This window comes from Silurus aristotelis (genome assembly GCF_946808225.1).
Source record: "Silurus aristotelis genome assembly, chromosome: 3".
In the NCBI taxonomy this organism is placed as follows: domain Eukaryota; kingdom Metazoa; phylum Chordata; class Actinopteri; order Siluriformes; family Siluridae; genus Silurus; species Silurus aristotelis.
In genome coordinates, this window is record NC_139576.1 from 8009892 (window position 1) to 8035097 (window position 25206).

Below are 25206 nucleotides of genomic sequence, written 5' to 3' on the forward strand. Positions count from 1 at the left end.
TTGCCTTTCTCTTGCTGGGGGCTGATGGTGGTATTGTTGATGATATTGTGTTCCTCTCTGGGTTCTGTGTGTGTGTTCAGGGCTCGGTGCTGATGCGGGTCTTCCTCCTCCTCCTCCTCCTCCTCCCTCTGCACCGCTGCCACTTTGCGCCTGGAGAGCGCCGAGAACATGGTACCCATGAAGAGGACGCAAAAATCCGCGCAACCACATGAGAGAACGATGAAAACAGCAGCAGAAGCGGGCCTGCGAGGATTAAAGCTCTTCCGTATTCCTTTTTTTATTATCACTGTTTAACGGCGTAAAATGCAGAGGGTCAGCATTAAAGCTCTGCTCGCTTCTGGCGGAGAATGAAAAAAACCTCCGCAGAAAGTCCGAGTGCGCTCCAAGAGCGGGTGTCGTTCACTTCGTTCAACACAAGGGGCGCTGTGTGACCTGTGGGTCAGCACCTTCAAGGATTCACTCATCATGTTTATTTTCCAACAGTTCATAGACGTTGCAAATTAAAAAGAAACTTCCACTATCATGTTACATTTTCACAGATGATTGTGCTGAAGTGTGACATACAGTATGTCGTTAACTTGTGGTCACGTGTTCACTAGAGGGACACATTTCTGAGGTTTGTTTCAATCGCATGATGTCACGTGAACAGCTCTGCAATTATTTATTAATCAAATAAAAACTACAGTTAACTACAGTATATATCATTGCTATGTCAATAAGTTTGTCTGTCTGCCTCTTTGTATGATTGTCTGTCTGTCTGCCTATTTATCTGTCTGTCTGTCAGTATTTGTGTGTATGTCTGATTATTTGTAAGTCTGTCTATTTGTCTGTCTGATTGTTTGTTGGTCTGTCTATCTATTTGTTTGTATGTTTGGCTGGCTAGCTGATTTTTGGTATTTGTTTGTCTTTCTTTTTTCTGTTTATTGTTTGTATGTCTGTCTGTCTGTCTTTATCTATCTATCTATCTATCTATCTATCTATCTATCTATCTATCTATCTATCTATCTATCTATCTATCTATCTATCTATCTATCTATCTGTTTGTCCGTTTGTTTGTTTGTATGTCTGTCTATCTTTTTTGTTTGTCTGTGTGTCTATTCATTTGTATGTCTGTCTAGCTGTCTTTCTGGTTGTATGTATTTATTTGTTTGCATGCCTGTCTGTCTATTTGTTTTTATGTATGTATGTTTCTTCATTTGTCCTTCTGTCTCTCGTCTGTTTGTTTGTCTGACTGTCTGATTATCTGTTTTTCTGTCTATCTATTTGTTTGTATGTCGGGCTGGCTGGCTGACTGCTTATTTGTCAAGTCAAGTTTATTTCTATAGCGCTTTTCACAACAGACATTGTCTCAAAGCAGCTTTACAGAATTTAACAGTTAAGGTGAATGGTGTGTATTTATCCCTGATGAGCAGCCGTGGCAACTGTGGCAAGGAAAAACTCTCTTAGATGTTATGAGGAAGAAACCTTGAGACTCAAAAGGGGAACCCATCCTCATTTGGGTGATATCAAGAGTTTGATTTTATTCTTTAAACAATTCATAACACTGGAGAGTTTTTTTCTTCCTGACTGTTATTTGTTTGTCTTTCTGTCTATTGTTTGAATGGATGTCTGTTTGTCTATCTATTTGTTTGTATGTCTGTCTGTCTGTCTGTCTGTCTGTATTTGCTTCTATGTATTTCTGTTTATTTGTTTGTCTTTCTGTCTAACTATCTGTTTGTTTGTATGTTTATTTGTTTGTCTATGTGTCTATTCGTTTGTATGTCTGGCTGGCTTGCTTGCTTTCTGTTTGCCTGTCTGTCTATTTGTTTGTATGTATGTTCAGTATATATTTATTTCTTTGTCTTTCTGTCTGTCTATATGTCTGTTTGTCTGTCTGCCTATTTATTTGTCTAGCTTTCTATTTGGTTGTCTGTCTGTCTGTCTGTCTGTCTGTCTGTCTGTCTGTCTGTCTGTCTGTCTGTCTGTCTGTCTGTCTGTCTGTCTATTTGTCTGTGTGCCTGTCTGTCTATTGATTTGTCTGCCTGTCTGACATTTATTCAGTTTGAAATCTTCATAGAAATTAAGCAATTAGATTTGTCTGTGAGAACATATCGCTTCTATCTCATGCCGCAGAATCCAGTACTGAGTTTCTCAGCTGATCTGCTGAGTTAGAAAGCAATAAAGATCTAGCTGGTCTCTGTTAAAAATTACAGTGAGCTGATAGTCATTTCTCTGTCTCCCACAAGTCTCACCAATATCAGACGACTGAACAGTGCAACACATTTGAAGTAACTGGAGTAACGCGGAGATTTGTTTCCAAATTTAGCAAAAGTTAGCCAAGCCAAAGCCTTTTTGTCTTTTTGTTCTTTAGGTTCAGCCATTACCATGTTCTATCATGGTGTGGATGGAAAGATAAATGGTGTAGGGGTGATCCTGAAGGAAGAGTACAGTAAGAGTGTAGTGGAGGAGAAGAGAGTTTTTGATAGGGTGATGAACGTGAAGCTGGAAGTTAAAGTGGTAATGATAATGTCATCAGTGTTTATGCTCCACAAGAGGGCTGTGAGATGGAGGAGAAGGAAAAATTCTGGAGTGAGTTCGATGAAGTGGTAGAAGGTGTAACAGGGAATGAACGATTGGTGAATGGAGCAGACATCAATGGACATGTAGGTGAAGGGAACAGAGGTGATGAGGAGGTGATGGGTAGGTACGGTCTTAGGGAGAGGAATGTGGAAGGGCAGATGGTGGTAGATTTTGCTAAAAGAATGGAAATAGCAGTGGTGAACACGTATTTTAAGAAGAAGGAGGGTAAAGTATAAGAGTGGAGGAAGGTGCACACAGGTGGACTATGTTATCTGTAGGAGATGCAACCTGAAGGAGATTGGAGACTGTAAGGTGTTGGCAGGGGACAGTGTAGCTAGACAGCATCGGATGGTGGTAGGATGGCTTTGGAGATGAAGAAGTTTGCTTTGTAAAAATCAAGAGTTGTAGTCTGATTTATCTTGAGTTGGTAATCTTGTGTACCAGTGTAGATTTATTCATTGCTAGAGACTCAAAGCACTTTTGTATGTTGCTCTGGACAAGGGTGTCTGCTAAATGCCACAAATGTAAATGCAGTGGTGGGCCATGCATTTGGTACCTGGGCCTTCAGTGGGGACTTACCCGACTTAATCCACCTCCTAATACCACCACTATCACGTAGCAATTAGGGGCTCGGTGGTGCTGAAGAGGTGTGGGATGATTGGGCAACTACTGCAGAAGTGATAAGGGAGACAGCTAGAAAGGTACTTGGTGTGACATCTGGAAATAGAAGACAAAGAGAGACGTGTTGGTGGAATGAGGAAGTGCAGGAGAACATAAGGCATTAGCCAGGGAGAGGGACCGAGCTGGAAAGGATGTGTTGCAAGTTAGAGCAATAAAGGATGGAGATGGAAATGTGTTGATTAGTGAGGAGAGTGTGTTAAGAAGGTGGAGGAAGTATTTTGTGCAACGGATAAATGAGAAAAATGGGAGAGAGAAAGAAGGTTGGATGATGTGGAGATGGTGAAGCAGGAAGTGGATAGGATTAGTAAGGAGGAAGTAAAACATACCAGTAGAAGCATGGAGATTTTTAGGAGAGATGCAGTGGAGTTTCTAACCAGATTGTTCAACAAGATTGTGGAAGGTGAGAGGATGCCTGAGGAATGGAGAAGGAGTCTGCTGGTACTGATCTTTAAGAATAAGGGAGATGTGCAGAGCTGCAGTAACTACAGAGGAATTAAGTTGATCAGTCACACCATAAAGTTATGGGAAAGAGTAGTGGAAGCCAGGCTGAGAGAAGAGGTGACCATCTTTGAGCAACAGTATGGTTTCATGCCGAGCACTACAGATGCATTACTTGCTTTGAGAATGTTGATGTGGAGAAGTATAGAGAAGGTAAAAAAGAGTTGCATTGTGTGTTTGTGGATTTAGAGAAAGCGTGTAGAGGACAGGGGGGTATGGAAACAGATGATCCGCTGTGGCCACCCCTAATGGGAGAAGCCAAGAGAAGAAGAAGAAGAAGAAGAAGAAGAAGAAGAAGAAGAAGAAGAAGAAAAAGAAGAAGAAGGTTGTGCCAATGACAAAGAGAACAGAGCAACTGATTTCTCTTTATTTTCTAATTTAATAATTTTTAGAAAAAAAAGTGAAAAATTCTGAAAGACATTCAGACTCATTTTAAATAAATACTGTGATCAATAAAAAAAATGTGATGTTATGGCTTAGCAATCAAAATATTTAATGTAATATTTCAAACAGAAAAAAGATGTGGTCTGCAACAATGAAAAAAAAAAAATGCTCAAATGTGATGCTAATAATGCTAATAAACTTATAATCATCTTTTGACAATGTATCATCTGTAATAGATAACTTTATTTATTTCAGATATATTCAATATGTTTCAGCTGTTCATGCTTGCACAAAATATGTAATGTACCATAGCACTTTATTTGATGAAGCACATAAAGCATTAAGAAAAAAAAATAATAATAATAAAGTATCTTGCGTTTTAAATCACTTCCCAACTGAATTGAGTTTTACTTCTTCTTGTTGGTCTTACTATTATGTGTTTAATAATAATTGTTAACTTAATTAATTAAATTGTTAAATTCATCCAAATATTAATAAATAAAGATGATGATGATGATGATGATGATGATGATGATGATAAGGACGATATTATTATTGGGAACGCTCACTAATTAATTTTGTACTATTTGTACTAGTTTTCTGTATATATATATATATATATATATATATATATATATATATATATATATATATATATATATATATATATATATATATATATATATATATATATATATATATATATATATATATATATATATATATATATATATATAAAATAATCCACACTTTACTTCTTTGTTGTTTATGCTTTAATGATAAGAAAATGATAATTATTGTATCATTTAATTGGTTAATAAATATCGAAAACAACAAGAGTAATAAAATAAAACACATTGATATTTATATTATTATTTCTATTATTATTATTATTGTTGTTATTATTATTATTATTATTATTATTAATGCATAATGTATATCAATTCCAGCAAAAGAACTGGTGGATTGATCCCAAAAAAGAATGAATCTGATCCCATTACAAATGGAAAGGTTTAGAATTTGGTTTGTAAAATAAAAGGTTTGCATATAAAGATTAATTCAGCTGCTGTTATTTATTTCCTTTTATTATTTAGACACTATATTTGCTTGTACTTTGAAGTATCTTGTGTACATTTATTTATGTGTGGATATATACTGTATAGAAGATCATGATTTTCATGGTTATGGCCATGTCAGAAACCTCATTATATTGGAAGCACTGGTGCTTTTACATCTAACACATGCACAGAATCAGAGGATTTATGGATGACCAATCAGACGATTTGCTTGTAAATCGCTTTGGGGTTTGAAGTTTTTCAGCTGTTCAATGAAACCCGGGTTCGGACACGCCGCTGACCTCGATGACTTCACCTGAGAAAATGCATCATCGAATGACTGGCCTTCTCTGCACATCAGGTATCCGATGACCACAGAGACCGAGCGAGACACACCACTGTTACAGTGGACGAGCACTACACCTTTCTGTTAAGAGAAAATAATAGATTAGATTTGGAATGTTGTACAGTAAAGAATGATCCAAAACTATGTAAAGAAATTAGTTTGCATTAAAAGTAGCTGTTAGAGATGCAAAACAACGAAAAACACCCTGCTTTATTGTCAACAGCTTTTATTTTAATGTTTTTGATAGATTATAATTGAGAAATAAAATAAAGATTAGATGTTTTAAGAGTCCAGTATCTGTATTATTTACACCATCCCATCTGATGTTCAGAATTGTACTTTTGTGCCAATTTTAAAGCCAGAAGATTATTATTATTAAGGTTATTTAATCAGCATAAAGTTGGTGACTTTTCTGCACCATGCACCCCAGCACAGGGCAACCCTGCTCGGCAATGAATCTGATTTAATACACCAGAATTTAGTAATTATTTATATGACGTAAACAGGACACCGTACAGAACTTTTGCTACGTTTCCACACGGACGGTTTTAATTGCCGGATGTGTGCACCATGATGGATTTTGGAGTTTATGCATCAGTAAAACAAATGTTTAGTGATTAAAAATATTTTTTGATTGATTTTTTTTATATCTGAGTAAAGAAAGGACGTTGTGAATAAATGTGTGTTGTGTTGAAGGGTTTAATTTCGTCCCTTATATATTTATTTACTTTACTTTAAAATTGTCAAATAGAAATGCATGCTGCGTTAAACTTTCTTTCAGCTTCTCCCATTAGGGGTCGTCACAGCGGATCATCCGCATGTTTGATTTGGCACATGTTTTTACGCTGGATGCCCTTCCTAACACAACCCTCCCCATTTATCCAGGCTTGGGACCGGCACTGAGAGTGCACTGCGTAAATTGTGCGTCAATATAATTATTGCTGCTAAAATTAATTTGCATTACTTTTGACAGCCCTGATATAGTGTAGTATAGTGTAATATAGTATAATATAGTTCAAAATAGTATAGTATAGTATAGTATAGTATAGTATAGTATAGTATAGTATCGTATCATATCATATCATATCGTATAGTATAGTGTAATATAGCATGGTGTAATATAGTATAGTATAGTATAGTGTAGTGCAGTGTAGTGTAGTGTAGTAAAGTATGGTATAGTATATTACAGTATAGTATAGTATAGTATAGTATAGTATAGTATAGTATAGTATAGTATAGTATGGTGTAATATAGTATAGTATAGTATAGTATAGTATAGTGTAGTGTAGTGTAGTATAGTATAGTATAGTATAGTAAAGTATAGTATAGTATATTACAGTATATTACAGTATAGTATAGTATAGTATAGTATAGTATAGTATGGTGTAATATAGTATAGTATAGTATAGTATAGTATAGTATAGTATAGTATAGTATAGTATAGTATGGTATAGTATAGTATAGTATAGCATACTATAGCATAGTATAGTGTAATATATTATAGTACAGTATGGTATAGTATAGTATAGTATAGTATAGTATAGTGTAATATGGTATAGTATAGTATAGTATAGTATAGTATAGTATAGTATAGTATAGTATAGTATAGTATAGTATGGTGTAATATAGTATAGTACAGTATAATATAGTATAGTACAGTATGGTATAGTATATTACAGTATAGTATAATATAGTATAGTATAGTATAGTATAGTATAGTGTAATATATTACAGTACAGTACAGTATAGTATAGTATAGTATAGTATAGTGTAATATATTACAGTACAGTACAGTATAGTATAGTATAGTGTAATATGGCATAGTACAGTATAGTATAGCATACTATAGCATAGTATAGTGTAATATAGTATAGTACAGTATAGTATAGTATAGTATAGTATAGTATAGTATAGTATAGTATAGTATAGTATAGTATAGTGTAGTGCAGTGTAGTGTAGTGTAGTAAAGTATGGTATAGTATATTACAGTATAGTATAGTATAGTATAGTATAGTATAGTATAGTATAGTATAGTATAGTATGGTGTAATATAGTATAGTATAGTATAGTATAGTGTAGTGTAGTGTAGTATAGTATAGTATAGTATAGTAAAGTATAGTATAGTATATTACAGTATATTACAGTATAGTATAGTATAGTATAGTATAGTATAGTATAGTATAGTATAGTATAGTATAGTATAGTATAGTATGGTGTAATATAGTATAGTATAGTATAGTATAGTATAGTATAGTATAGTATAGTATAGTATAGTATAGTATAGTATTGTATAGTGTAATATGGTATAGTATAGTATAGTATAGTATAGCATACTATAGCATAGTATAGTGTAATATATTATAGTACAGTATGGTATAGTATAGTATAGTATAGTATAGTATAGTATAGTATAGTATAGTGTAATATGGTATAGTATAGTATAGTATAGTATAGTATAGTATAGTATAGTATAGTATAGTATAGTATAGTATGGTGTAATATAGTATAGTACAGTATAATATAGTATAGTACAGTATGGTATAGTATATTACAGTATAGTATAATATAGTATAGTATAGTATAGTATAGTATAGTATAGTATATTACAGTATAGTATAATATAGTATAGTATAGTATAGTATAGTATAGTATAGTATAGTGTAATATATTACAGTACAGTACAGTATAGTATAGTATAGTATAGTGTAATATATTACAGTACAGTACAGTATAGTATAGTATAGTATAGTGTAATATATTACAGTACAGTACAGTATAGTATAGTAACCCAGCCATTAGGGGGGCACAAGCCAGTGTACTCTTAGTGCCGGTCCCAAGCCCGGGTAAATGGGGAGGGTTGCGTTAGGAAGGGCATCCAGCGTAAAACATGTGCCAAATCAAATATGCGGATCACAAATGAGAATTTCATACCGGATCGGTCGAGGCCCGGGTTAACAACGACCGCCACAGGTATCGTTAGCCGACAGGGTACCGGTGGAAATTGGGCTACTGTTGGCCGAAGGAGGAGAAGGAGAGGAGGAAGGCGTCTACAGAGACGGCAGGAAAAGGAGCAGTGTAGGAGAGTAGAGGTTCGGGTTGGTACTTTAAATGTTGGTACTATGACGGGTAAAGGGAGAGAGATAGCTGATATGATGGAGAGGAGAAAGGTAGATGTGTTGTGTGTTCAGGAGACCAAGTGGAAAGGGAGTAAGGCCAGGAACATTGGAGGTGGGTTTAAACTGTTTTATCATGGTGTGGATGGGAAGAGAAATGGTGTAGGGGTGATTCTGAAGGAAGAGTACAGTAAGAGTGTAGTGGAGGTGAAGAGAGTTTCTGATAGGGTGATGATCGTGAAGGTGGAAGTTGAAGGGATGATGATAAATGTCATCAGTGCCTATGCTCCACAAGTTGGCTGTGAGATGGAGGAGAAGGAAAGATTCTGGAGTGAATTAGATGAAGTGGTAGATGGTGTACCTAGGAAAGAACGATTGGTGATTGGGGCAGACTTTAATGGGCATGTAGGTGAAGGGAACAGAGGTGATGAGGAGGTGATGGGTAGGTATGGTTTTAAGGAGAGGAATGTGGAAGGGCAGATGGTGGTAGATTTTGCTAAAAGGATGGAAATGGCAGTGGTGAACACGTATTTTAAGAAGAAGGAGGATCATAGGGTGACATATAAGAGTGGAGGAAGGTGCACACAGGTGGATTATCTTCTGTGTAGGAGATGCAACCTGAAGGAGATTGGAGACTGTAAGGTGTTGGCGGGGGACAGTGTAGCTAGACAGCATCGAATGGTGGTCTGTAGGATGGTTTTGGAGGCGAAGAAGAAGAGGAGGAAAGTAAGGTTTGAAAGAAGAATAAGATGGTGGAAACTGAAGGAGGAAGAGTGTAGTGTGAGGTTCAGGGAAGAGGTCAGACAGGGGCTTGGTGGTGGTGAAGAGGTGCCGGATGATTGGGCAACTACCGCAGGAGTGATGAGGGAGGCAGCTAGAAAAGTACTTGGTGTGACATCTGGAAATAGAAAGCAAGACAAGGAGACGTGGTGGTGGAATGAGGAAGTGCAGGAGAGCATTAGGGGAAAGAGATTGGCAAAACAGAAGTGGGATCGACAGAGTGATGAGAAAAGTAGGCAGGAGTACAAGGAGATGCGGCAGCAGGTTAAAAGGGATGTGGCGAAAGCCAAGGAAAAGGCATATGAGGAACTGTATAAGAGGTTGGACACTAAAGAAGGAGAAAAGGATTTATACCGATTGGCCAAGCAGAGGGACCGAGCTGGGAAGGATGTACTGCAAGTTAGAGCAATAAAGGATGGAGAGGGAAATGTGTTGACTAGTGAGGAGAGTGTGTTGAGAAGATGGAGGGAGTATTTTGAGCAGCTGATGAATGAGGAAAATCAGAGAGAGAGAAGGTTGGAGGATGTGGAGTTGGTGAAGCAGGATGTAGATAGGATTAGTAAGGAGGAAGTGAGAGCAGCGATTAAGAGGATGAAGAATGGAAAGTCGGTTGGACCAGATGACATACCGGTAGAAGCGTGGAGATGTTTAGGAGAGATGGCAGTGGAGTTTTTAACCAGATTGTTTAACAGGATTCTGGAAGGGGAGAGGATGCCTGAGGAATGGAGAAGGAGTGTGCTGGTACCGATCTTTAAGCATAAGGGAGATGTGCAAACCTGCAGTAACTACAGGGGAATTAAGTTGATCAGTCACACCATGAAGTTATGGGAAAGAGTAGTGGAAGCCAGGCTGAGAGAAGAGGTGACCATCTGTGAGCAACAGTATGGTTTCATGCCGAGGAAGAGCACCACAGATGCCTTATTTGCTTTGAGGATGTTGATGGAGAAGTATAGAGAAGGACAGAAGGAGCTGCATTGTGTATTTGTGGATTTAGAGAAAGCGTACGACAGGGTGCCGAGAGAGGAGTTGTGGTATTGTATGAGGAAGTCAGGTGTGTCAGAGAAGTATTTGAGGGTGGTGCAGGACATGTATGAGGACAGTGTGACGGCAGTAAAGTGTGCAGTAGGTACGACAGACTGGTTCAGGGTGAAGGTTGGACTACATCAAGGATCGGCCCTGAGCCCTTTCCTGTTTGCAGTGGTGATGGACAGGTTGACGGACGAGGTCAGACAGGAGTCTCCCTGGACTATGATGTTTGCAGATGATATTGTGATTTGTGGTGAGAGTAGAGAGCAGGTTGAGAAGAGCCTGGAGAGGTGGAGATATGCGCTTGAGAGAAGGGGAATGAAAGTCAGTAGGAGTAAGACAGAGTACATGTGTGTGAATGAGAGGGAGGGCAGTGGAGTGATGCGGTTGCAGGGTGAAAAGGTGAAGAAGGTGGAGGAGTTCAGGTACCTGGGGTCAACAGTGCAAAGTAATGGAGAGTGTGTTAGGGAAGTAAAGAAAAGAGTGCAGGCAGGGTGGAGTGGGTGGAGAAGAGTGACAGGAGTGATTTGTGATAGAAGAGTATCTGCAAGAATGAAAGGGAAAGTTTATAGGACTGTGGTGAGACCTGCGATGTTGTATGGATTAGAGACAGTGGCATTGAGTAAAAGACAGGAGGTGGAGCTGGAGGTAGCAGAGCTGAAGATGTTGAGGTTTTCGTTGGGAGTGACGAGGATGGACAAGATTAGAAATGAGTTTATTAGAGGGACAGCACATGTAGGATGTTGTGGTGACAAGGTGAGGGAGGCGAGATTGAGATGGTTTGGACATGTGCAGAGAAGGGACATGAATTATATTGGTAGAAAAATGCTGAAGATGGAGCCACCAGGTAGGAGGAAAAGAGGAAGGCCAAGGAGGAGGTTCATGGATGTGGTGAGGGAAGACATGCAGGTAGTTGGTGTAAAAGAGGCAGATATAGAGGACAGGGTGGTATGGAGACGGATGATCCGCTGTGGCGACCCCTAATGGGAGCAGCCGAAAGAAAAAGAAGAAGAAGAAGTACAGTATAGTATAGTATAGTGTAATATGGCATAGTACAGTATAGTATAGCATACTATAGCATAGTATAGTGTAATATAGTATAGTACAGTATGGTATAGTATAGTATAGTATAGTATAGTATAGTATAGTATAGTATAGTATAGTATAGTATAGTGTAATATGGCATAGTACAGTATGGTATAGTATATTACAGTACAGTACAGTATAGTATAGTATAGTATAGTATAGTATAGTATAGTATGGTGTAATATAGTATAGTACAGTATAATATAGTATATTACAGTATAGTATAGTATATTACAGTATAGTATAGTATAGTATAGTATAGTATAGTATAGTATAGTATAGTATAGTATATAGCTGTGTATAAAGTTATGGGTATAGAGGTGTGTCTATGGCTACTGTACAGCTGTGTATATGTGTATAGCTATGTGTATATACAAAATAAACAGATATTTTTGATAACTGGAATTAAATGGCAAGAAAATCAAGCCTGTTTACTAAGAAATATTCTTGCTAAATTACTGAGATTAATTTTCCCTTCTAAACTGCCCCAAAGAATTCCTATGCACATGTTTTACTTTATGTGGTCCTTTGAGCTTTCTGTTGGCCCTGGGCACTTGATATGTCCCCCATCATGCCTCTATGACTTGACAAAGTCATCAGCTTTAAATATGGTCCCATGTGGAGATGTGGAGAACACACAAAACCTCGGTGCTCATCTTTCCAGGCATATCACTTGCACATTATCAGGTGCTTTATAATGCTTCATCTAACAAATACCAGACTAATCACTCCTCGGGGCAAAATTACAAGGTGTAAGGTGAAAGAATGAAAGTTTGGCAGTCCCAAAGGAACACAGCTTGATTAACATGGCTTGAGTCACTATGTTTTGTGGGATACCTGCTCGTTTTACAGGGGACTGGAAACTTATTTTCAGTGGCCATTGTAATCATAAACCCTTTCACGAATTTTGCCTCATGTGGCAGTGTCAGGTTAAGGGTGACTGGTGCAACTATTTGGTAAAAAGGTTGTATGGCAAACAACGGCCCTGGCGGCGATATGATCTTTCTACAACCGCATCAATAATGCATGGCAAAAACTCAACATGTATTATTCAGGCAGCTGTTGGCGAGGATAAGAGCTGTGCGCTATTGGAAAGGCTGTCCAGTATCAGATAGGCTTGAAAATCAACACTCAGGAAATGACTTTGGCAAAATGAAATATCCAAATTACACACACAGGCCCGAATGTTATGTTCTCCTCAGTTAAGCTGAGGTGGGTTGAGATGTTTGTGAATATTATTATTCATTATTAAACACTTACCTCTGCCTTGGCCTGGTCTATGAATTGTGCACACTCATGTAGGTGTGATATGATGTCAGTGTCAGGTAGATCCATTATGCTCAGGGTTTTATAGATGAAGAGATCCGGGAAAGTGTTTTCGACACCATACGCCACATTCAGTAAATGAGTAACCTGAAGTCAATAACAATAATGAAATGCTTAATGAGAGCTTAAACATAGACATCAATAGAAAGGGGGTCTCAAATAATAGCAATAATAATAACAATAACAAAACTAGCTCATTTAATAATATTATACAAAAATAAATGTGACAAGTACCTTGTACTTCTTTAAAGTGTCGAAGTCATGAGCAGCATCCTGTGAACCTGTTAATGTGGATGAATTTTAATATTTAAACAGAAAATTCACATTTAAAAGATGTAAAATACTTTTTTGTAGATTATATTATAATTCAAAAAATCTCTAAAAAAACATTTTCTTCTCTATGTAATGACAAATGTATTTCCATTCATTAGTTGTCACTATTTTCATATCCATGTGCAAAATCAATTATATACTCCTGTTTATACGCTGTTTTTAGCCTTTGTGACCCCCAAATGCTCTGACCTCCCACCACAATGATCCACCCCCCACGCTATACAACTAATTCGCAACCTTGCCTGAAATTTTAATATGTAAATATACTGAATATTAAACTTCAGCAAGAAAAACAGGTCAATAATTTAAATGGGTGAGGAGAAGGGCATCGTTGAGGCAGGGTGCATAACTGGTGCCCCATCTCTTATGCTCCCCAACCAAGCAAGGGTGTGTCCTGGGTGACCGCCTAGTTTGCCTATGCCTAGAAATGTTGGTGCATGTGATGTTCTGTGTCATTCTCTCTATTTCCTCCTGGTTCTCCGGTTTTCTCCCACCTCCTAAAAATTGCTATTATGTGCACTGGCTATAGTAAATTGCCCCGAATTATTGTGTAAATTATTGTGTGCATGTGTGTGCATTTGGTGTGGTGTTCTGTGATAAACTGGTCTTCCATCTAAAGCATATTCCCACTTCACCTACATTGCACCTGTAACAGGCTCCAGAAACCCCAACCCTGACCGGGATAGAGGGGTTACTGAAAGTAACGGTGTAATTATATAGTGTACAACATGGTGTAAAGGTTTAAGCAAATGGTAAGAGATTCCATAAGGCAAAGTAGTAGAATAGAAATAATAGAAATAGTAATAAATGTAGTATTAAGAATAATAAAAAGTAGAATTATAGCATAATACACTACAGCAATCATGTAATCTAGTGTTATATGGCAACATGTAGCATCATAGTATAATTTGTTTAACAATTGAGTAATAATAATGGTTTAAAATAGCTTACACAGTAGACACAATATGGAAAATACAGAGTACCGAGTAATATTTTTAGAACAAGATAGACTATACACATACCAGAATATTGTTATATTATACATACAGTACAGCATTATGTACATTGTACATAATGTACATAATGCTCATGGTAGAGTTTTTAGTATATATGTACTGTAATACTCTACTAGTATTTACAATATAGTATTAATTATTAAACAGCATTATTTGTATACGGAAGTTGTAGTGAAGCCACAATACATAGAAATGTAGTGTAGATTATATGTAGAACATTATTAATAACATAGGGAACACAGTAACGAGTATAATTTTTTATCCTGTATACATATTGTTTGTACAGTACAGAGAAATATATATATATATAGTTTATTTAGTATATATAGGTGCTTCCATTGGATTATTACTGTATATGTTTCAGCTGACAAGTTATTTGATGCTAACTGATGCAGTGAGTGGATTCTCATTTCCAAGATCATATCCTGTGTTTGTAGAAAAAGATGTTAATCTGATTTCCAGGATGTACTGGAGAAGACTTTACACAGCTTCCCGACTTTTTTTTTATGAATAAACGGCCTTACAAAAACGGAGTTCTTCCACCTTAGAAATATTGCTAAGCTAAGAAACATGTTGTCTAAATCTGATGCAGAGAAGCTCGTCCATGCATTCATGACCTCCAGACTGGACTACTGTAATGCATTACTAGGTGGATGTCCTGCATCATTAATAAACAAGCTACAGTTAGTCCAGAATGCAGCAGCAAGAGTTCTCACAAGATTAAGAAAATATGATAATATAAAACCAATCTTATCATCCCTACACTGGCTACCTGTTAAGTTTCGAATCGAATACAAACTTTTGTTACTTACCTACAAAGCCCTAAATGGTGTGGCTCCCATGTATCTATCCAGTATTCTAACACACTACAATCTGTCACGCAGTATATAAAGTATATACAGTATATAAAATATAAAGTAATAGCATTAGAAATGTATCGAGTAGAATAGCAAAGTCCACTAAAGGTGGTAGAGCATTTTCACATTTAGCTCCTAAACATATCTTTTTAGCAAAGCCTACACATAACATACATCTCACATCATAACCTTGTGCTTCAGTACATCTGATCACATGCACATTATCAACTTGTGCTGTTAATATCATGAACAGCAGCTACGCTAATTCCTCTTCACTGCTTCTCTATCTATACCCATCCCGAGGCATCCTGAGGTTGCTCCAGCTCCAGTCATGTCCCACCTCATGAAGATTATGGAGCTTTAAAGAAGTAGATGTCGACCCCGCAAACATCCCGAACCATCTAGAGACGTACCAGCGCCATTTGGATTCCACTTCATGTGGAGTTTGGACACTGGACCTCTTTGAGTGTTTAAAGGCTCTGGCATGGAGAAGCTGGTGTTGGATCTGTTATGATCTCAAATGTTGAGCTATTTTATGAGTTGCTCATTAGCTCCTGGTTCTATAATCTCAAATAACTGTATAAGACTGTAGAAAGAACGTTACTCATAATCTTACACTTCAGTGCTCATGTTAGTTCTCACTCTCCAGTGTTCTGTATTGCTTAAAGACTATAATCACACTCTTGATATCACACAAATGAGGATGGGTTCCCCTTTTGAGTCTGGTTCCTCTAAAGGTTTTTTTCTCATAACATCTGAAGGAGTATTTCCTTGCCACAGTCGCCACGGCTGCTCATTAGGGATAAATACACATTGCTCAACTTGAACTCTAAAATTCTGTAAAGCTGCTTTGAGACATTGTCTGTTGTGAAAATCGCTATAGAAATAAACTTGACTTGACTTGATTAATGCAAGATCTTGGCAAAAAAAAAATTCATGCAGCTCTGCTCTGGATGGAAATAAATGTTGTGACATTGCATAAGCTTGTCGTAACAATGCCGCGGCAAATGCATGCCGTAATTAAATCAAAACGTGGTCCAGTGTAATATTAGAGTGTGTGACTTTTTTTAGCCGGTGTGTATAGGGCAGATTAGTCATTATATAATATACTCTATTCAACACATAATAAATTATTGAATAATATTTTATACATTTCATGTATATACAACAAAAGGGACTATATAATATAGAATATTATTATAAAGTGTAATATATAGTATTAAGTTATATATTATTATTCAGAACAGTATATAAAATATAACGTAATAGCATTAGAACTGTATAGAGTATATATATTATTATTATATAGTATATTCATACACATGGCATTTTAAAGAGCCAGTCTCTCTCTCACACACACGCACACACACACACACACACACACACAAACACAAACACACACACACACACACACACACGCAGTAATAAAATATTTAATACTGCTCTGACATATAGTGAGATTAGTTACTGTAGAGTAATATTTAGTACTATATAATCGAAAAGTAGTAGTGAAAATACTGTGTGTGTGTGTGTGTATATATATATATATATAAATAAATAAATTGTACATATTATAGCATAATATACTGTAATTGCAATATGTAATAATCTGTAAAGTAAATGTAATAAAAAGCTGAAATGAAATAATACAACATATTGGACAACATTATGTGCCTTACCCAGTAATAAATATGGTTTAATATATCCCACTTGGAGATCCCACGTATTATCCTGAATGTATCCGCAGGGCGTCTCAGGTTGGACTGTGTCCTCAACCACCTGGATAATGGATCCTTTCCATGTTTCAATAATCCGCCTCCCGCTCAGAGTTGTCACACGGGTGCATTGCTTTCGCAGATTGGTTTTGGAGAATGATTTAATTTCTTGGGTGAGTGACTGCATCACATGTGCGGATGAGAACCTCAGCAGTGCGAAACAGGACAAGCTGCAGGCGTTTAGGTAGCCTGATCCCTGAGCGGTGTGATCCCTATTAACTACTGCTCCCGTAGCTGTAGTGACGGATCACCTGCTTTTCTTACAGCCTGAAAGCCTATAAGGCTCATTACCTGGGCACAAATACCTGATCGATGGACAATGGGGCCACCAAGAGGAGAGCGTCATATTAGAGGTCAGCGGTGACCAACCTCCGGGGCAAATGCTGTCAGCACCTGTTGACATTTAAAACATTTTTATTCATGCCCAGATTGGACATCTAAAACTTTGTAAACTAGCATGTGGTATATATGGCAAAAATGAAAACACTTTAGTAATCTTAATTATGTACTATTTTGATTAGTCTGCATTTCTCACAATCATTATTGGAGGTATTCTTTACTTTTTTTTTTACGCAAAATATAATAAAAAAAAACCATACTGACTTATACTGTCTTATAACATTTTTGAGAGACAAATACATGTTTCTTTTGTTTATATGCAACACTAGGTAATTTAAAGATATAAAGATTTGCTTTGACCAAACAAATATAGGGTCAATGTGCAAAGGATTTCTTCGCTAGTTGGAGATCTCTTTCTGACTTTGCGATCGAGTTCATCTCAGAGCAGTTCAATAGGATTTAGGTGCGGTGACTGGGCAGGCCGTTCCATGATAGCTAACACACCAGCCAGAGCTTGGATTTACGCTTTTGGTCATGCTCTTGTTGCATGGTGAAGTCGATTCCAATGAGCCACAGTCCAGATGAAATTGCATGGTGTTAGTATTACAGTGGAAGTATTAAATGGTAGCCATGTTGGTTCAGTTTTCCTTTCACATTCCGGAATATGTCTCCAAATTCCCTGCTCCAAAACAACCCAGACCCATTCATCTTTCACATCCATGTTCAACTGTGGGGGTGAGGCAGTCCGCTAACAGTCTTCTCTCCTCTTTTGTGTCTTATATCAAATATTTGGTTAGAGACAAAAATGTCACATTTGGACTCATCTGCCCACAGACATTTTTTCAGTCATTCACTGAACAATTCTCGTGTGTTTTTGCATTTTATCATGTTTGCTAAATCGAAACGAAAGGAACATGTATCTCAAAAACAATAAACGTTTCTGTGTTTTCAAAAGTTTGACAGCCATTGTATAGCTTTAAAATTTTTGCAAAGAGGGTGTCAAGTTAATGTTTTGTAACCTAGCTTGCTAAATGCTATTTTTGTAGCTAATGTACCTTGAGGTAGCTTTAGACTACGTGCAAACCACATTCTAGATTAGTCTGAATGTCTGTTCGTGCAGGATGAGCTTGGTGAAGTTGTGTCCACCTCCCATCACTGAAAAAGTACCCATATTTGTACTTAAATACATTTTTACCGTTATTTGTAAAATGGCTGTAAAGCAGAAATTCTAAACAGATGGAAAAGAAGTGTGTACTTCCTTTTACCACTGAATCTATCAGTAAAGGTGTTAATTTGTTGTTTTTTTGTTTATTTAAACGGGTCTATCTGAATAATAAAAGAATACACAGAGGGTCTGTTATCCCTAGATTACTAGCAGGTGGGGACAAGCAGCTAATTTTCACAAGCAGTTAGAAAATAATCAGGGGAAGGAAATGTGTACTGCATCATTATAGGACATCATAATGCATGTTATATCGCATTACAATCACTTTGCACAGTGTGACACAATGTGGTGGGGAGAATAAAATGTGTTTGTGGTCTCTATGGGTTTATGCCTTATTTATCCAGTGCATTAATTAATTTAAACCTAGCATATTTTCTGTCTAAATAACCCTGAGCACTGTATCATTGTGTTTGTCAAAGACATCAAATGGATAATTACTGATTGTAACAAACATTACACAAGGACAACAGGTCCATTAAATGTTTCAAATGTGTTTCTGGTTCCACTGGTTCCATGACTCTGTGAGACGTGGTAACGCGCTCTTTAAAATGTAAGAAGGTTGTGAGTTTAAATCCGAGCACCACTTAGCAGCCACTGCTGGGTCCTTGGTCAAGTCCCCTAACCCTCACTGGCTTGGATAATTGTAAGTTGCCCTGCAAATGGGAATTATTTTTTTTCTTTCTTTTGGCTTCTCCCATTAGGGGTCCCCACAGCGGATCATCCGTCTCCATACCCCCTGTCCTCTAAATCTGCCTCTTTCAAACCAACTACCTGAATGTCTTCCCTCACCACATCCATAAACTGCCTTCTTGGCCTCTTTTCCTCCTTCCTGGTAGATCCATCCTAGGCATTCTCCTACCGATATACCCCATGTTCCTCCTTATGAACATGTCCAAATCATCTCAATCTCGCCTTCCTCGCTTTGTCTCCAAAACATCCTACATGTGCTGTCCCTCTAATTAACTCGTTTCTAATCCTGTCCACAGTCCTATAAACTTTCCCTTTCACTCTTGCAGATACTCTTCAATCACAAATCTCTCTTGCTATCACTCTTCTCCACCCACTCCACCCTGCCTGCACTCTTTTCTTCACTTCTCTAACAAACTCTCCATTAGTTTGCACTGTTGACCCCAGGTATCTGAACTCCTCCACCTTCACCATCTCTTCTCCCTGCAACCACACCACACTACTGCCCTCCCTCTCATTCACACACATGTACTCTGTCTTACTCCTACTGACTTTCATTCCCCTTATCTTCAGCACGTTCCTCCACCTCTCCAGGCTCTTCTCAACCTGCTCTCTACTCTCACCACAAATCACAATATTATCTTCAAACGTAATAGTCCACGGAGACTCCTGTCTGACCTCGTCCATCAACCTGTCCATCACCACTGCAAAGAGGAAAGGGCTCAGAGTCGATTCTTGATGCAGTCCCACCTACACTTTGAACCAGTTTGTCGTTCTTACTGCACACAACACTGCTGTCACACTGTCCTCATACATGTCCTGCACCACCCTCACATACTTCTCTGACACACGTGACTTTCTCATACAATACCACAACTTCTTTCTCTGCACCCTGTCATACGCTTTCTCTAAATCCACAAATACACAATGCAACTCCATCTGAATTTCTTTGTACTTTTTCATCAACAGTCTGTGGTGCTCTTCCTCAGCATGAAACCATACTGTTGCTCACAGATGGTCACCTCTATCCTATCCACTTCCTGCTTGACCATCTCCACACCATCCAAACTTTTCTCTCTCTTCTATTTTTCTCGTTCATTAGCTGCTCAAAATACTCTCTCTATCTTCTCCTCACTATTCAAAACATTTCCATCTCCATCCTTTATTGCTCTAACTTGTAGCACATCCTTTCCAACTTAGTCCCTCTGCCTGTATATATAAAAAACGTTTATTAATATTTAACATATCTTAAAATTTAATATCAAATACCTTAACTTCAAGTGTATCAAAATAAACTACAAATACAGCCACACCATATATCAAGATGAATTACTGTATTTTTGTATTTTAAAAATAATAAAAAGTACTTTTACAAAAGAGCATGAAATTTCTTCATGAACCTTCCATCAAATGGCCTATTTATCCCTTCAAACAAACAAGTCATTCATAAGAAGATAATTGATGCATCAGTTACTTTAATTAGGGTACAATAATCTGTAATTAAATATTGACTTATCAATCATTGGACACCTATTTGGAAGTTGGCAGCTGCACGTTTCTTACCGTCACCTGCTTCTTCCATATGGATTATTTTCTGTTCTGATATCAAGTCTGAGAAAACTACTGAGTAGGCACTAAATTATAGGCCACATTTTTATAATGTCATCATGTGGTTATTATACTTTGTATTTTACAGTATTTAAAAACTGCAACAATACAAAACAGTATTTTGATACAAAATGTTAAGCCAAATTTGATCAAATACAAATAACAAAATCCTGATTTATATTTGAAATACAAGTATCATAAATACTGCCCGTCCATGTGTCAATGTGCAGCTTGTATAGCAGTGTAGATAACTGGCAACAAAAATAAATACTGTGTGGCGCATCAGTAAAACAAATGTTTCGTTTATTATTTTGTTTTATATCTGTGTAAAAAAAGGACGTCGTGAATAAATATGTATTATTATAAATATAAATATGCGTTGAAGGTTTTAATTTTGTCTCTTTTATATTTATTTATTTATAATTGTATTAATAAAATGAATGCTGTTAAAATAAATTTGTGTTGATTTTGACAGCTCTAATATACATGTAATATACTAGCTTGTTTATTTATTAATTTAAATGTACTATGCTGTTTTTTCCCCTAAATCCCAATTCCCAAGGTAACATTTTTCAGCATCAGCAAAAATAAGTAAATGTTTATTTAAAAGAAATCATAAGATCATTCATTTAAATCCATTCGTCTAGAGTTCCTTAGCATTGAAAAATCCGAGTTCCCTCAGGAACGTATTAAATCGCGGACCGCAAGTTTGTTTAGTTTCCGCCTCGGAAACTTAAAGCCGAAAGTAGAGTTAGCGCAGTGTCACTGTGGCTACACACTCCTATCACAAATACTATTTATAGTGAGTATAAAAGCAGCACTGCCCCTAACCAACGCTAGTGCTATGGATTATTTACCATTTTATGTCCAGCTTTTTAAGGATGGAAGGAATGAAGACATTTGTTGAAGTATGCTGAAATATGTAGAACATTTATGTAGATCATATCTTTAGATATTTACGGATTAAATGTAACATACACACTTATATACATATCTGTATTAACCAAATGTGGTCTAACAAATGGGAACTACTTAAATTTATTTTGTGGCAATTGATTCACAACAATTACTTTTATTAAATCAATATAATAAAAAGTGTATTGCATTTGTTTTATTTTCTATAATTATATATATATATATATATATATATATATATATATATATTTTTTTTTTTTTATAAAATATTATTGTATATATTATTTAACCAAGAAGGCTTTTTATTTTAGATTTGTTTTAAAACTGTTAAATATTGGTGTTCACAAATGATAAAAATAATAATAATAATAATCACGAAACAGACAGACAGACAGACAGACAGACAGACAGACAGACAGACAGACAGATAGATAGACAGACAGATAGATAGATAGATAGATAGATAGATAGATAGATAGATAGATAGATAGATAGATAGATAGATAGATAGATAGATAGATAGATAGTAAATGATTTCAGTGCTCCATCTCTCCAACACGCCCCTCTCTACACACCCTTTCCTTCGTTGCGGCGCGTGCTGTTTTCGGCGAGCGGCGCGCGATTTGGGACGCGGCCCGTGATCTTTTCCTTAGCTGCTTCGTCTTTCCACATTCCGGGAATTTTCAAAATGGCGGCTTCCTTGCGGCGTGCACTGGGTAGTAAGCGGGACGCGGTTCGGGACACGGCCCTGCGTTGGCTGCTGTAGCAGGAAAAGAAACAGGCTGGGCTCTCTGATCGACGGGGCAACACCTAGTACAGAGAGAGGGAGAGGGAGAGGGAGAGAGAGAGAGAGAGAGAGAGGGAGGATACGGATCCAGCCTTTCAGCTTCTAATGTGGGCTTCATTTAACAGAGTACACCGTGAATTGTTTTTTTTTTCCCCGCTCTGTGTTTGGGCACTGCGGAGAGAAAAAAGGGGGACTTCCGGTCGTCCTGCTTTAGGCTTTAATTGGAGTAAAATCTAGACAGATATATAGATATAGTCAGAGGAAGAGACAGAGAGAGAGAGAGAGAGAGAGAGAGAGACAGGGAAAATGTCTCGGAGTGTCCTGCAGCCCAGCCAGCAGAAACTGGCCGAGAAACTCACTATCCTCAATGACCGTGGGATCGGAATGCTGACTCGCATCTACAACATCAAAAAGGTAAAATAATATTAAATGAAAAACCCCAAGGATGAACACCAGGTCCTCCAAAATGGCTGGATATGATCCGTGTGTGTGTGTGTGTGTGTGTGTGTATACACACAGTACACCTAGCTGGCTAGGATCACCTCACTGACATCCTACTGTCTCTTTTTTTAAATTATTAAAATAAATCGAAATAAATCGTATCGTTGTTATATTGATTGAATATCTAGGACCGGGATACCCCCCCCCCCCTCCCACCTCCCACTCCTCTGAGATTAGCCTTGACGCTAGCGGCTAACACGAAGTCCCCTAACGCTGTACAAACACGACCACCGAGACCATTAAACACTGTATAAGAACGAATCCATAAATTAATAATCTTTTTGCATCGATTAAAACCATTTTTTAAACCGTAAATATATTTGAGATACGTTTTTTTTAAGCGCCGCAATGCTAGCTCCGGCAGCTAGTTAGCTAAACGGCTAATCGCGTCTAAGCTAATTAGAGCAGTAAATATTATTTTATTAGAAATAAAAAGTGATAATTATACACACATTTTCTTCAGGGAGACTATTATTACTAAGGCTAATATAAAATATATAGATTTTATTTGTCATAGTTGTCATTGTTATATAATCAACAGCAATCATTGTGATGCTGCTAATTGTTAGTTGACAAATATTTTCTATAAATTAACTATTTATAATATAAATATATTAAAATATTATTTTCATTAAAACGAATTTTCGGTGAGAATAGTTTTATTATTAACATTAATTTTGGTCTCTTTGTAGCTATTTATTGCTGTATTTTATTATTTTTTTATATTTTATTTAACACATTTAAACGTATTAAATTTTTTAATTATGTTAAATAAATTAATTGGTTTTTTTTTATGAATTTGTGTTATTTGAGACACTTCTGCAGTGCTGATTATTTATTACACTTGTGTTATTGACGGTCATTTACTTTCGTTGTTCTCTTTTTATTTCCTGTTTGTTTACGGTAGAAAAGACACAATTATTAGTTATTAAAATGTGAACATCAACTGCTTTTGTTTGTTGTTTTGTTTATTTTTTTTCTAGTAATTTTGTCTGTAAAAACTCCCTGCTGTCTTTCGTGATTGTTCTCATGATCCACCACTTAATCTACTCAACCACATCACCATCTTCTACTCCACAACTCAACCAAAAAAACCTCACTTTTTTATTATTTTAAAAATTTAATTGCATAGAATTTAAATAATTAAATAATTTGTTGCTTTGTTTCTTTTTTGGTTTTCCGAGTATTGAAGTAATTTTTGCTATTTTTCCAAAAAATATACCTTATTAGTATATTGAAAGAACAAAAAATATTTTCTTTCACACAAATTCTCATTATTTTTATATTATAATTTCTTATTTCATTTATATGAAACACTTCCCAAGTCACAAATTAAAAAAATTGATTCCTTTTGAATACTTCGTGATTTGTTTCCGAGTTGTTCTCCATTCCAGAGTCGGCTTTGTAGAAAAACTCAGAGTGCAGCGTTCGGTTTTATTTTGCGTAAAGTACCTGTGAAGGTTCTGTGGAAAACGCAGAAGACCTCTGTCCTCTTTGCCATAATCTGCTACTTAACCAAAAACCTCACTGTACACTGGAAAAGATTTAAACATATAAAATTAAAATAATACAAATTAGAATAAATCAGCATATTGCTTCTGTTTGTTGCTTTATTGGGTTTTTTGTCTGTAATTTACTCAGAAGTTTTGAATGATAACCACGTTGAAGTATTTTTTCTGTTTAGCTAGAATTTGTATTTGTATTTATTAAATTTTTTATTAGAAAAAATACAATTTCGCACAATTTTTTATTTTTATTTTAATGGTTATTTAATTGATATTACTTAGTTTCTATAATAATATACAGATATTATCCATCTGTCTCTTTCTGTCTATCTGTCTATCTGTCCATTTATCAAGAATTTCCTTTTTTTTCCTCCTCTCATTAATTTATTTATTTATTTATTTATTATAACTCGTTTGTTTGGCAGTTTTATATGATACATTACTTTTGTATCTATAGGAATGAGTGTTATTTCTGTATGGATTTTGTTATTTAAGTTATAGATGTAGTTATTGAATAAATAATGATCTATTTGCATAATTGTTTTTATTTTATTTCATTAGTTTTACTAGTAGTACTATTATTTATTTTAGAGGACAGTTACATTTTATCACATAACTTACCTGCCCTCCCTTATTCTCTCTCTCTCTCTCTCTCTCTCTCTCTCTCTCTCTCTCTCTCTCTCTCTCTCTCTCTCTCTCTATCTCTATCTACATCCAGAATTTCCTTTTCCCCTCCCCTCCTTTCTATAACGTGTTGGTTTGGCATAGTTTAATTTTCAGTGTAGTTATTGAAAGAATAATCTA

General features: G+C 36.4%; 2 protein-coding genes across 5 annotated transcripts in view; one reads left to right on the forward strand and one right to left on the reverse strand.

The window, feature by feature from the left end:
- Positions 1-5132: 5132 nt before the first annotated feature.
- On the reverse strand, positions 5133-22258 carry dusp19a (dual specificity phosphatase 19a). The gene is made up of 5 exons (XM_083537199.1): positions 22185-22258; positions 16740-17228; positions 13089-13135; positions 12789-12941; positions 5133-5604 (listed from the first exon to the last, which is right to left on the reverse strand). The coding sequence occupies exons 2-5, from the start codon at positions 16960-16962 to the stop codon at positions 5383-5385; spliced, it is 645 nt and encodes a 214-aa protein (XP_083393325.1). The 5' UTR covers positions 16963-17228; positions 22185-22258; the 3' UTR covers positions 5133-5382.
- Positions 22048-25206, forward strand: part of nckap1 (NCK-associated protein 1) — a 66893-nt gene continuing 63734 nt past the window's right edge. Inside the window, exon 1 of one of the 4 annotated variants that reach the window (XM_083536946.1) lies at positions 22048-22810. In XM_083536946.1, the coding sequence (XP_083393072.1) occupies positions 22703-22810 (108 nt within the window). In that variant the 5' untranslated portion in view covers positions 22048-22702. The remainder of the gene's footprint in view (positions 22811-25206) is intronic. The other 3 variants (XM_083536949.1, XM_083536948.1, XM_083536947.1) reach the window with 3 other exon arrangements.

Bases quoted from the DNA above. Each gene is read 5' to 3' on its own strand.
- dusp19a (XM_083537199.1), bottom strand. From the start codon at position 16,962: ATGCAGTCACTCACCCAAGAAATTAAATCATTCTCCAAAACCAATCTG. The intron at 13,136-16,739 runs GTAAGGCACATA...CCACATTAACAG, and splicing joins TAAACCATATTTATTACTGG to GTTCACAGGATGCTGCTCAT. The intron at 5,605-12,788 runs GTAAGTGTTTAA...TTCTCTTAACAG, and splicing joins TAGACCAGGCCAAGGCAGAG to AAAGGTGTAGTGCTCGTCCA.